The 12956-nt window shown below is 39.0% G+C and overlaps 1 protein-coding gene across 10 annotated transcripts in view; it reads right to left on the minus strand.

The window, feature by feature from the left end:
- Positions 1 to 320: 320 nt before the first annotated feature.
- LOC149933023 (histone deacetylase 4-like) overlaps positions 321 to 12956 on the minus strand; it is an 81548-nt gene continuing 68912 nt past the window's right edge. For 6 of the 10 annotated variants that reach the window (XM_090155658.1, XM_090155659.1, XM_090155657.1 and 3 more), the window contains 18 exons: positions 12241 to 12398; positions 9682 to 9813; positions 8347 to 8462; positions 5906 to 6037; positions 5496 to 5815; positions 5223 to 5424; positions 4676 to 5150; positions 4480 to 4613; positions 4288 to 4405; positions 4062 to 4219; positions 3940 to 3995; positions 3787 to 3874; positions 3603 to 3722; positions 3328 to 3544; positions 3195 to 3264; positions 2962 to 3110; positions 2559 to 2709; positions 322 to 1908 (listed from right to left, as the gene is read on the minus strand). In XM_090155658.1, the coding sequence (XP_090011784.1) occupies positions 1836 to 1908; positions 2559 to 2709; positions 2962 to 3110; positions 3195 to 3264; positions 3328 to 3544; positions 3603 to 3722; positions 3787 to 3874; positions 3940 to 3995; positions 4062 to 4219; positions 4288 to 4405; positions 4480 to 4613; positions 4676 to 5150; positions 5223 to 5424; positions 5496 to 5815; positions 5906 to 6037; positions 8347 to 8462; positions 9682 to 9813; positions 12241 to 12398 (2869 nt within the window). In that variant the 3' untranslated portion in view covers positions 322 to 1835. Of the gene's footprint in view, positions 1909 to 2558; positions 2710 to 2961; positions 3111 to 3194; positions 3265 to 3327; positions 3545 to 3602; positions 3723 to 3786; positions 3875 to 3939; positions 3996 to 4061; positions 4220 to 4287; positions 4406 to 4479; positions 4614 to 4675; positions 5151 to 5222; positions 5425 to 5495; positions 5816 to 5905; positions 6038 to 8346; positions 8463 to 9681; positions 9814 to 12240; positions 12399 to 12956 lie in introns of all 10 variants that reach the window. The other 4 variants (XM_090155664.1, XM_090155663.1, XM_090155665.1 and 1 more) reach the window with 4 other exon arrangements.

The following is a 12956-nucleotide window of genomic DNA, read 5'->3' on the forward strand; positions in this document are numbered from 1 at the left end:
TTAAATTTACTCAAATATTTATAAATTTTAAGTTTAAATTTTTTTTCAAAAGATTTTAAATTTTCGAATATACTTTCAAAATCCATGAAATTCCCATTCAGTTGTCAAAAATATATTCGGTTGCCATGGCAAAATAGAAGCCCATTAAAACTTTTCCCTAGGTTATTATATTTTACACAAGTGGTTACATTCCCATGGTTAATAATTCATAAAGTTTGTTACTGTTGTTTTGAAAACATAAATAGCAAATCAGTGCTGCTCAATGTTTATTCATAAAAAATCCATTATATTCTTTTGTTCATAAAGAAACAAAGGCAGACAATTAACCTTTTAAATTTACAATTTAAAAATAATAACACCTTTGATATACTTATACGAAAAACAAGAGAAAACATTTAATTGCACAATCAATTAGTGTGTATAATTTTACAACATTAACAGTAACAGGCAACAATATAATAACACATTTTTTATCATTTTGGCAGACCAAATGTAGCGTAAAACAAGCTAAAATAAAGTTTGGAAATGTACATCAACATTATCCAGTATATACATCTATTTAATATATATATTTATATATATATAACACATGTTCCACAATCCAATTTGACTAGATACATGTATTTCTTTTGTATCATATTCTAATAAAATGCTTTTATATACTTTTATGTAATCTTCCTATTTAGATAAACTTATTTTTCTTTAAACGGGGAAGAAATTTTAGCAAAATTTTAAAGTCCTCTTTTAGTTCAAATGTTCAATATATACAATCTTAAAGTATATGGTTGATATACAGAAATGAAATAAGTGATAATGGCCATAAGTATTCACAAGCTATATAAAGCAAAAATGGGGGAGGGGGGGGGGCATTCTTTATTAAATTATTTTACTCCCAGAGCATTAACAAAGTTAAAGGTTTAAAAAGGGAATTTAGGGAATATTCTTAAACGCTTCATGTGAAGAAAGTGTTAAAATTGATAAAAATGCTCTTTCAAAGGGTTGTCATAAGTATAATTTAGTGGAGTTGAAAAAGCTTTATAAACCTTTTTTTTAAATTGTCTGAAAGCTTGAATTTTATAGTGTATCCAGTTGGCGGGATAATGCTTATCTTAGAAAATATGTAAATTTTTATCAATACTGAATGGATGGTCTCTTTGCGCGGAGGGAAAGTTTAATTCAAAACTCCGATACATTACCTGATCCGGCCAGGTTTATTTTATAATATTGTACTGTTAACGTGACAAAGAACGTAAATTATTTCTTAACCCAAAAATCTAAAAAAAATCTTTAAATTATACGAGATAGTCCAAAAACTCCTTTAAAATTACAAAGGAAAACATTTTGATGTAACAATGTGTTTCAAACAGCTACTTAATTGGTAAGTGCAAGAGTGACAAAGATAGAGAGAGAATTAGATACAAGTAGTCAAATACTTTTAGTTAAATGAGAGTTAATATTTTACAAACCATCTGTTAAGTGGTTCAAACATGAAACTAATGGGAAAAGTTTCGTCATAAAACAGATGAATTATTTTGTGCCCCATTTAAAACATTTAGTAACATTGTCACCAATACATCGAGACATTTCTTTTTTTACCTTATGGAAACAAAAAGGACTAATTGATAGACCTAATTATTGTTCAGAGCACAGAGCTGCTCTGGCAGAGAGACTTCAACCCTCGTTTGAGAATCAGGCTATATCAGACTCTTTATATTCCAACCTGACATAAACAAGGCGGTAGAATTTTCTCAGAGGAATCTTATCATTGTTTAGACCTCTTCAACCAATTCCTCTATCATATATATGCCCAAAATCCTCGTCTCAGAAAAGGTAGGTCACTTAATCTCTTGATCCTGCTCCATCGGCTCTTCTTCCGGGGTATCCTCAAGACTCAGGGACTCGTTCCTTCTATATTTCGGGTTAAAAAAGGGAAAAATAAATAATGTCCATAGTTACATTAAAAAATTCCACAAAACAATGAGTTAAAAAAAAGCCAGAACATATCAGAGTTCATTAAATAAAATGGATACATTCTAGCTTGTAAATGAAAAAAAAAAACAAACTATTAAAAATAATAGAAAAAAACAAAAAAAATGCCGATAATGATAATAAAGCTACTGTCACTAATAAAATACACAAATTTAAAAGACAAAAGTAATGACAAGCTTTCGATCATCTCATATAAAAGTAAATTCAATATCTTTCCTTTGTGCAAAGAAATAAACCATAACGTTTTTCAAAAAAGCTTTCCCATGCAAAGAAGCTATAAAACTACGTTAATGATAATATTATAAATCTTATTCCAATAAAGAACCATATCCCTTACTTAATAGTATAAGCGACCTCAGATCTCGAATTTACGGTAAATTTAGCCATTTTTAAGCCAATTGGCTTAATATTGAAAATATACTCTTTAATAATTTTTCTTTGTTTTTTCAAAATGAAACGTAGAATGAAGGGAGGATATTGGAAAATATCATGGGATGCTGACTCACCCAGAATTGTCCCTATTTATTTGGTTTTTTGTTTTTTTCTTTGCGTCTCAAACCCGGACTTACTGGAGGTGAGCAGCAGATGTTGGGTGCACGGCCACCGAGAGTGAGGCTAATGCAGTTACCGTTTCCACTTCTTCATTTTCCTTCTGCTGGGCTTCCAAGTGAGAAAACTGAATAGTGTGCGCCCATCTACGAATGACTGGCCAATGATGAGCTGAAAAATATTAGAAAGAACCAATAATGAGGATGTCGGATGTTATATTGAGACATCTACAAATTGGAGAAAAGACAGACACCAATAATAAAGAATAGGTTAGAAAAGCAAGATAAATTCTGGGATACAAATTGAGCCATTATGAGAAGAATTACGGATAAAACCAGGTTGAGAAAAATCAAACGTGTTTAGTGGACTTACGAGAGAACGTATCTAAGTAGTTTTCTAAAATGAAAATAAAATTTCAATAACCTTGTATGGAAATGATTCTCTGTAAAGATTCTATGGCATTAGTCGATGGCTTCCTGGAGATTTCCGCTTCTTTTAAAGGAGTTCCTTCCTCTCCTAGAAGGACAGCTACACACTCCTGAGAGCAATCACAAACGGCTGGCAGATCATAACTGAAAAGAGAACGAAACAAAATTATAAACATTCGTAATATTGAGTTAAGATATTCCTTGTTGCAGTTTAGTAGCGTAACATACCCTCCTTCCAGGGCTAGAACTACTTTTCCCTTTGCTAATTGCATTAATTGTTTGGTCATATAACCAAAACCTGTTAAAAGAATTTTTTTATTTTTTAACCAACAGAATCAGGTTGAAATTTAAAAAAACATACACGAAGGTGAAATTGTATATCCTCCTAACTGCGGGGGATGGCCTGTGGCAGAATCAAATCCAGCAGCTACTAAAACAATATCAGGATCAAAGTCCTTGGCAATAGGCATAACCAAACACCTGAACGCCGCTATGTATTCAGAGTCCCCCATTGGAGGGTTCAGAGAGTCTGACCATGCTATGTTCACATTGAAACCACTTCCATCATCAACGCCGACCTGATATTAACATTACAATGAGATTCCGCAAGGTAATAAAAATCATATAATATATCACCTCTTGGGGATCTCCCGTTCCCGGAAAAAAATTTCCATCATCATGACGGTGAAGTGAAATATACAAAACGCGTGGATTATCATAAAACATTTGTTGAAGTCCATTGCCATGATGAACATCCTGTATCAATGGTGTATTAATTAATTCCTTTAACTTATGGATTTAAAAAACATAAACCACCTACCCAATCCAGTATGAGTATTTTCTCCAATTTTAATCTTTGTAACAACAGTTTAGCTGCGATAGCGACTGAGTTGAAGAAACAAAAACCCCTGAAACGAAAAAAGTTTATATAAGACAGGGAGTAAATGAAAAATAAATAAAATAAAACATTTACATGGCTTGTTGGTGCTCCGCGTGATGACCAGGTGGTCGCACCACAGCAAAACCATTCTTAATACAAAAGAAAAAATACTGTTACAATCTGATGAAAAATATTTATAGCGCAAGCTGCCTTACTTTGACTTCCCCTGTTGCTACTTTAAAAGCTAATTCAGTTACGCAACCGGCAGCCATTCTAGCGGCACTCGCAGTGTGTAAATCATTCCAAGTTGTGTCTAAGTCTACTCCAATTCCACCACACGGTAACATTGTAAAATTCTTAATCGGGAGTTCACCTAACGGAAATTTTTTTTTAATAAATTCTATGTAAAGGGCGATTTGTAAATGTAATTGAAACTCTTACCTAATTTGGTTAAATCTAACTTCTGCCTATTAAGTGGGTTCGTACCAAAGAGGAGTGTATATGCCTCACTGTGACAAGACTGAATTTCTTCTAAAGTGGCTTTTCTAGATCTTAGCCTCTAAAAACAAATAATGAAAATTCTATGTAACAACTTTCACCTCTATACCATGTAAGTGTATTTTCATAAAATACCTCGCATCTTGATACAAGACCAGTTTCCTGCAGTCTAGCCCATACACTTTGCAGTCTACCACTGTGTTCCGGATGGTAAGAGTTATCACCGCAAATGCACTGATGTTTCAACATCAGACTGTCATAAACAAGACCTGCCAAAATAAAAAGGTAGAGAATTACAATAACGAAATGTGCAATTTGTAATATTCTGTACCTGTGGTGAATGTGTGTCGAACAGCTGGAGAAGTCTCCTGAGGACTGACAGATCCTGTTGGATTGAGGGCGACAAGTGGACTAGAGAGAGCCCTGGATAATGGGCGCGCACCATGATGATGATGACGAGGAGTAAACGCGGAACCTTCGCTAATTTGTAAAGTATGTCTGGACATGAGATCTCTTTGTTGCTGCAGAAAAGCTTCCCTATCTTTTTGTTGCTGATCTAATTCACTGCTTGCTGCTGCAGCAGCTGCTGCCGCATTTTTTTCAGCTTGATTTCTGATATCCGTTAAATCAATAACTTCGGGATGATGTGAAGAGGATGCCGGTGGTGATGATGAATGTGCTGGTACAGTTGCCTCGGGTGACAAAGCTTCTTTCATTTCTTGAGCAACTGCGGCTTCAGTTTCTTCTTCTACATTTTCTACCTGATTTTTACTGTTTGCTCTAGTTAAAACAGTTTGACGAATGTGCTAAAAAATAAAATGCCTATTAAAACGAGAGTTTCGAGTAAAGGAAATATGGCTAGGTTCTAGAATAACCACCTGTTTCAGTAGGTGATGCTGTTGTTGCTGTTGCTCGTAAAGCTGTTTCTCCCTAAGATACTGTTCACTTTGTTGGGCTGATAAAATAATTCCTTGCTGAGCCGCTACGGCCGATGTAGACTGGTTCAGCATGGGGTGACCAAGGGGTAATGGTGCGGATTGCGTTCTTCCAAGTGGACGGTGGATATTTCTGAGAGAGCGACTACAAGTGCGGAAGGAGCATTAAATATATTCCGCAATGTTTATACGTAAGTATATAATGTTGCAGCCTACCTATTATACCTATGAAGTCTAGCTTGAGCCACTTGAACATTGGTTAACATTGTGCCTGTGGGATAAAAACCAGGCATTGACGGACCTTGTCCAGCTACTGTGCCACTGATACGGCTCGCTTGATCTAAATTTTTCATTTGTGGCATGTAGCTTGGACTGGTTGGTGGCGTAAACTCACCTTCTGGTAAGGAAGGATAAAAAGGTACAGAAGTGGGATGTAGAATGTGCGACGTCAGGGGCATTCCAAGACGAGCAGTCGCGATTGCTCTTAATTGGGCTTCTGAAGGTTGGTGGATAACTCCGCCGCCTCCTTTACCATCCTAGTAACATTCAACAATGTAATAAATTCATTATTCATTTCCAATTAAAACTAGATTTTAAAAGCTTATAGTACAGAACAAAACTCTCACCACAGTGATTGCACCACCACCATGAATTGGCGGCCTTCCCAGAGATATATTGGGCATTGAGGGAGAGGAATATAACGTCAGATCACTCAAACTACCAGCTTCGCCCATTTGATAGGGTGACGTGGATGGTTCCTATGAGAAGAGAGATTTTAATCTACTTTATCAAGGAAACTTAGGGCTCTATAGCTAGTTCACTATCGGTTATTAAAACTAGGCACCAAGAAATTTACACGGGTAGATCAGGTTTTTCAATAGCCTTATGGTCACTGACACAATTAGCCAGATATGTTAAGCAATAATTAAAACAGGAAAAAATAAAATTCCCAAATAGTCTCGTTGTATATTACTAACAGCCACAAAGGACGGGTAAGGTACAGTATAGGTCCTAAAGACTTTTTCACTCCACCTTGAAATGAATTATGTCTGGATATTCTTTACACGATTACAATTAAAGACCACGACAGTGTTTTGCAAGTTACCATCGTTAGTAATCAACTAAAAATAGCGTCAAAGCGTTCTTTAAAAACTAATTAGTGTTTGTTGAAATGACAAAAAGAAGCGAAAGAGAAACGCGTAAAGATGATGAAGGGAAACGGATAAAGATCAGCTCGAAAAACTTATGGATGAAGGTGTTCGAGATTGAAATCACACGCGCAAATAAAAAAAATAAAGAGTCTCTGATCTTTATTTTTTTGGAAACGCTCCTAAAAGTTATACCACCATCCCAAAATAAAATCCGAGGCTAAAGAAAGGTGTATTTGTCTGGCTAAATCTAGCGATTCTGTCAGACACAGAGAGACCAGCCCCCAAATATATCTTCAAATACGTCAAAACGACGATTTGACCCCACCGCGTGAGGATAACATTTTTTCTGAACTAATCTATTATCGAGCTACGGGGTTAGGTGTTAGTTATGTCTTTTAACGAAAAAAAAAGGGGGACTTTTCGTCTACGTAGTTAAATATTTCAGTTGCTCCATCAGCGTAAATAGAATGGTCGAGTATTCAAAATTCTTTAATTAGTTTGAAGAGGGAAAAAAGATTTGTAGCATTTAAGCGAGGAATGACGAAACGCCAGTGGAGAAGAGAGGAGCGCGCGTGTGAGAGGTAGAAAATGCATCTCGGCTCCTAAACCCCGAAATAGTAGCGTGGAAACTGCGCCAACTTCCATCACCTCCTAATAATAGACACAACGCTATTTCAATGGCAAGCCACCCCAACCTAATTTTTAGAGAGGATGCTATTTTTGGTCCACTGCTCCATTTCCAATGGGCTCCCGCAGTTAACGTTCTGAATCTCCTCGCCCTCCCCCCCCCCTTCCCATCCTTTAACGTCCCATCCATTCCTTCGCCGGGATCCGCAGCCTCTTCGCGTGGCTTTTAAGTATGTTTTCTTAAATATAGGACGGGGAATCTTCGTAGAGAAAAAGTCGGCCCGTAAAGAATATAAAAGTGGCGGTGGCGGCGGAGCGTTACGGCATTTTTCGGATGGAAATAGCGAAACGATGGAGATTTACCACCCCCCCCCCCTCGCAGCCTTTTTCCTAGCCGCCCCTCGTTTTTATATTGCCATAAAGGTCTATTAAAGAAACAAAAGGCGAAATAATTTGAGGCTATTTCAGGTTGAAGGCGCCTCGCTAGAAGCGGAAATTCGCGATTTTTTTTCCATCCCCATTCTAGTCCCTCATCATCATCTCAGAGTCAGTCCGCTCTATGTAAACAAACATCCAAGAATAAATTTTGCGTGGAGACGAAAAAGGGAGGAGGTAAAAAGGAGAATATTCGCGACTCTAACATTCGTATAGAGTAATTGGCTGATAAAAAAAACAGAGACGGGAAATACGTAGATACGCCTAATTTCCATTCGATTTTATTACCTAGTTTCGGAGGAAAATGTAAGCGTACAAAGTAGAAGAGTTGGCCAAAAATAGGGCTAATAAGTAGCGAGGTCCTCGACGCTGCTGGAGGTGGAGAAACGGAAAACAACCTTTAAAAGAACTCGTAATGGAGAGGTGGGGCGCGAACGTTCAACGACAATTAGAGAAAACGTAGCCGCGAGCGTTTCGAATACTGGGTGTCTCTGGGAATACAGGTTTGAAAGGGAGGAGGAAGAGAGGAAATTAGAATGTTTAAAAGGGAAACTGGTTTCATCCCGACGGCGAGGTTGCGCGATAAGACGCCACTCTGCCATCTCGAATAATAACCCTTCCCTTTCCCAATGTCACCGCAGCCAGAAGGAGAGAGATCATCTCGCGGATGAAATACCTTTCGCCGTTTAATTCTACTAGTTTTTCCCCGGGGGCAGAAATAATATATTCCGACGAGTCTGCCTCGGAAGAGAGATAAAAACAGTTTATTTTTATCCGAGAGATTACGTATAGGATCGCTAATAGGACCTAGGTTCATTCCGCTCTGAAAAGGTAATAGAAACTTTGTCGCTTACTTCTTGAATCGGCGTGCTCCCGTTGCTGGAGTGAACGGAAGAGGGACAGTTGGTGCCGTTGGGCGGCGAGCCTGGTCCGGAATCTGGCTTACTACTGCCGCTACTACTGCCTTCCACTGGTTTAAAGAGAAATTCACGCTTTTTATTCCATTTCTCTCGATTTTCATAATTGTTAGGTTCACCTCCCCATGTGTAAAATAAAAAACAAAGATCCATTGGCGCGGTCCAACTAGAAGGTTTATTCGATTGTTGAACCAACTAGATGGACTGCGTGAAAATAACGATATCCATACAATTGTCACTTAAGTTCTAGTTCCAGTACCCTCGTAAAACTAAAAGCGTTTTCCATTTGATTGCTCGAGATTCGCTCCGAATCTGTCTCTGACGTCATAGATCTCGCCCCAATCGACTAGAGTAAAACCGCAAATGAAACATAACATTAACATATTCCCGTGCTTTGTTGTTTTTCATCTGCTAGTAATATTAATTTTCGCGTCTTGGTCTGCCATTTTGCCAACAAAACTAAAAGGAACACGCAAAAATGTGCTCCTTTCTCGATCTCGATCCGTTGATCTGTCAAAATCGGCAGATCAGTTTTGGGCGATCTTGGAGCACCGGAGAGCGGGAAATGGAACACGCGAAACTTGATCGGAGCAGATCCGAGCACGCAAATGGAACATAAAATGTTGACCAGAGCGCTCGAGAGCAGTCAAATGGAAAACGCTATAATATTCATTAAATTACCTTACTCCTAGAGTGCTTTTGAATAGTTACGATATTTTTAAATTAAATAGTTAACTAATTTTAAGAAATTAAATATAAAGATGGCGAATTCACTGAAAAACTAGTGGCGAGGCTTGATAAATAGATCATTAAGCTAGGTACAAACTAAATCGAAAACTCGTCCGCTAGCACGAGCTAGTACTAGTTCTTAACGTAAAAAGGGCCAATCACCGCAAGCTTCTAGAAATATGATCTATCATAAATACGGAACTTTATACTCCACTAATAACGTAAAAATAACCAAAACTATTTTAAGCGCTAGTGGAACGTTATTACGTTTCTTTCTAACGAATCTATACGTAAAAATAGTTCTTGGGCTGTAAATGGTAGATCTGGAACTAGAAAGCGCTTTTGGCCCCCCTCAACGTGTAGGATTGTTAGTGTTAATACATGCGTTTAGTATCAAAAATGTTAAAATGTTCAAATATTTCAAATGCAGCAAATACACAAAGAAACGCGAATGTGTTTAACAATAACCCCCGGGAATCCATCGGCCATTCCGGATACTAAACGGACGATTAAAACTTGTTGGTTTTTGAGTCGTTCTCGTACTTGCTAAAGGCGGTCTCCTCTTGGTCGGGATGGGTCCTCCGGCGCGGTCCTTGCGCCGGAGCAACGGGCTGCTGCGACGCTCGATCACTTTTTGCTTCAGAACGGATCGAACCTTAAGATTGGGCTCCGACGCTAAAAGTCGCGGAATTACAAAATATAGAAAAGGAAACGGAAGTGGGGAAAACGGGGATAAATTGGATGCGAGTTATTTGTTAATTTAGAAATCTCATCATACACGGGTATTCGAAGGACACTCGGGCCATTAAAAAATACCCTATTGCCCTCCGGGTTAGACGGGGGAGTGTTACGCGAAATAAGGAAGCTATGCCAAGTGGAGAAACGTGTTTTCCGCGAAGTATACCGTAAGGGGCTTCAGTCAGTTGGTAGGTTTAATTATCGATTTACTATAGCCAGAAATCGGCGGGTGAAAAATAAACGGTACGCCTCTTCCGAGAATCCAAGTAGGAAACGTTAGTCAGTATAGTTTCTGGTCGGTAAGTATCGCGACAACGGCGCGAGTACATTCGCAAAACAAACAAGAAATCTCATACATTTAGCGTGCGTGTTTCTATCGTTACAAAATAGCAAATGGCATGCGGAAATGCGTTTAAACTCTTTCTTTTTCGCTACGCGCTAATCTCGATTAAGAAACGCGTCCCCGTTTTAACCAGTTGCCTGCCTGCCTTTGGAGATTCATGTTTAAATAATCGAAAAAATGCGCGGCCATGTCCGAGAGAAAACCGAGTGTGTGCGCGAAATATCGTTTTCACGGTCAGTCCGCGAAAGTCATTAGAGCGCGATTCGAGGCAAATGTATTCGAGCCGAACTTGACTCTCCGAAAAGCTCCGGGTTACGGAACGAAAATAAAATACATCATCAGTCGCGGAGAGAAATCTGCGCCCACGCTAAAGCCGTTGCCAAGAACCCATTAATGTCACCCTGAATACGCAAGACGTTTTCCGGATCATTTCCCACACATTTTTCAGGGTTGCCTCGAAATTGTTTCATCTAAATTCCAGGAATATTCCCGGTTTTCCCTGACCATTAAGGCAAAATTCAAATAAACTGCTCAATTTTAAAAAAGTCTCTAGCTGAATATTTCTACAACAGATTAAAGCGAATTTTAGCCTTTTCAATTTACCTAAGAGCCTGCTTACCAGACGAAAATCCACTCGGCTGTCCCATGGCAAAACCTTATAACCACCAAATTTTTGAAAAACTAGGTTTTTACGCATCAGTTTTACTAAGGCATGTACAAAAGTACTGTAAAAGTTTCAGGTAAAAGTCATAAATATTTAACTATTTATGAATTAAAAAATGGTTTTGGATTTTATAATTTTCGCATTAAAAACCACGTTAAAATTTTATAACTTAGGTTTTGAAAAAGTCAAATATCTCAAAATGACGATCGTGTTGGTTAAAAGGTTTTGCCATGGGACAGCCGCACTAGTCAATGCAAGGAATTTTCGAGAGGGTAGGCAAAAACAAATAAATGGGCCCCCGACCCGGGACCCCCCCCCCCCCCCTTTTCTCAACGAAATGCTTCAATAACCTAAAGTAGTGATGTAAATGACATGTAAATGACAAACAAAAAAGTTCTAACAACAGTAAAACGAGTCCAAATATAACAGAACTGGTTTTATTTACTAGGAGATACCTAAAAAATTTCTAAATACATTATCGACATTTGATTCTTTGTTATTTATAAATAATTTTATCTCTTGGGACAATTTTGAGACCCTTTCTAGATCAATTTGGGACCCCTCAAAATTTTAAGGTAGGCAGTGGCCTACCTGGCCTACCCCCTAGCGCCGCCAATGGTTAATGAGCTTTTCAAGGTGACCGCTTCGTGGCTCTATGTAAACTAAAACGGCTAATTACTGTCGAAGGCTAGACAGTAAGCGTTTAATTTTACGTTAATTTGAGCTCATATAAGAATTACCTACGTATAGATTTAGGATGTTCTTGCTATAGCGGTATATAAACAGGTGCGCGACGCTATTCCGAAATGCGAAAATGATGAATTATGGAAGTCGGAGTATACGCGGGTTGTGGGGTCCCGCGAATTGACCATTATTCTCATTTAAACTCAAAATTTGTTAATGCAACCGTAAACGTAGTTCCAAAATGATCAGCACTAACTAAGAGGGGGGGGGGGCGTTTAGATACGACGTCGGCCTGGATTGGCGAAATAAGCAAGCGCTACGACACTACGAACGAACACCGAATAGACGCTTAAATAAAACCTGTTCAGCGATTTGAATAGTTGTAATGCAGAGAGCTTAATATTTCAATATAAAAGGTGTCATTTAATTTTGCACGCGCCTCCTGAAAGAAAATAATTCGCGCGTGCTATCAACTTTAGCCTTACAAATAAAACTAACTATTTTATTCAGTGACTCGCGCATGCACGTATTTGAGGGAAGAAAAAGAGAGAGCGTCATTTATTGAAGCGCCTATTAACGGTAAAGGGGAGTCGAATACGATATATTTCGGACAACGCGTAACGTAGAGTCGCGTCTCGCGAGAAAAGTAAGTAACGAGTAGTAACAAACTGACCTGTTTTTCGCAGCGGAAAGTCATCGTCGTACTTGCCGAGCAGGACGTGCCTGTATCGAGAAGAGATTCCAGATTGAGTGTGAGACGAGGCACCGGCGGGAGATCCGGCGGCCGAAGAAGGAGGGCACGACTGATCCAGGGACTGGTGCTGACGAGACCTTCGTCCGATTTGGACAAGAGGGTTGTTCACCGTCCCCAGTCATCGAGAGACAGCAGTCCCCGGACGTGGTCGAACACGGACATTAAGGAAGAAAGAGATGCCGAGAGAGACAACAGACAAAAGAATCGGCGAAAGGGACGGAGAGGGAAAAAAGGCAAGTGTATCCAGTAGTTAGTAACATATTTATACAATTGTATTAATTGGTTAATCGGGTTTCAGGCAGTGCGGGGAAATGGGTGCGTGAAATGTTAGTCGGACTATCCCACCAAACCTATATGGTTAACGACGATCGGCGGCGGCCGGGGGAAAATCCTTTTTGAGTGAAAAAACACCTGGTTCGAGTCACTCGTGGCTACGGAGTAGCGTTAGGAAAAGTTAAGAGCTTAATAGGTCTACTTTTCGTTCCATAAATCGGCTTAAGCGCCTCTTCGCGCGCTTGGTCTAATTAGATTAAGCGCTGGCCACTATAAGCGAAGGAATAGCGGGAGTTAGCATTCCACGAAGGTACTGTCGGTTAGCGAGACTTTCGGGTTGGGTGTGTCGGGAGCGGGCGGAG

Source organism: Leiobunum rupestre, chromosome 8 (genome assembly GCF_980474605.1).
Source record: "Leiobunum rupestre chromosome 8, qqLeiRupe1.1.hap1, whole genome shotgun sequence".
NCBI classification, from domain to species: Eukaryota; Metazoa; Arthropoda; class Arachnida; order Opiliones; family Sclerosomatidae; genus Leiobunum; species Leiobunum rupestre.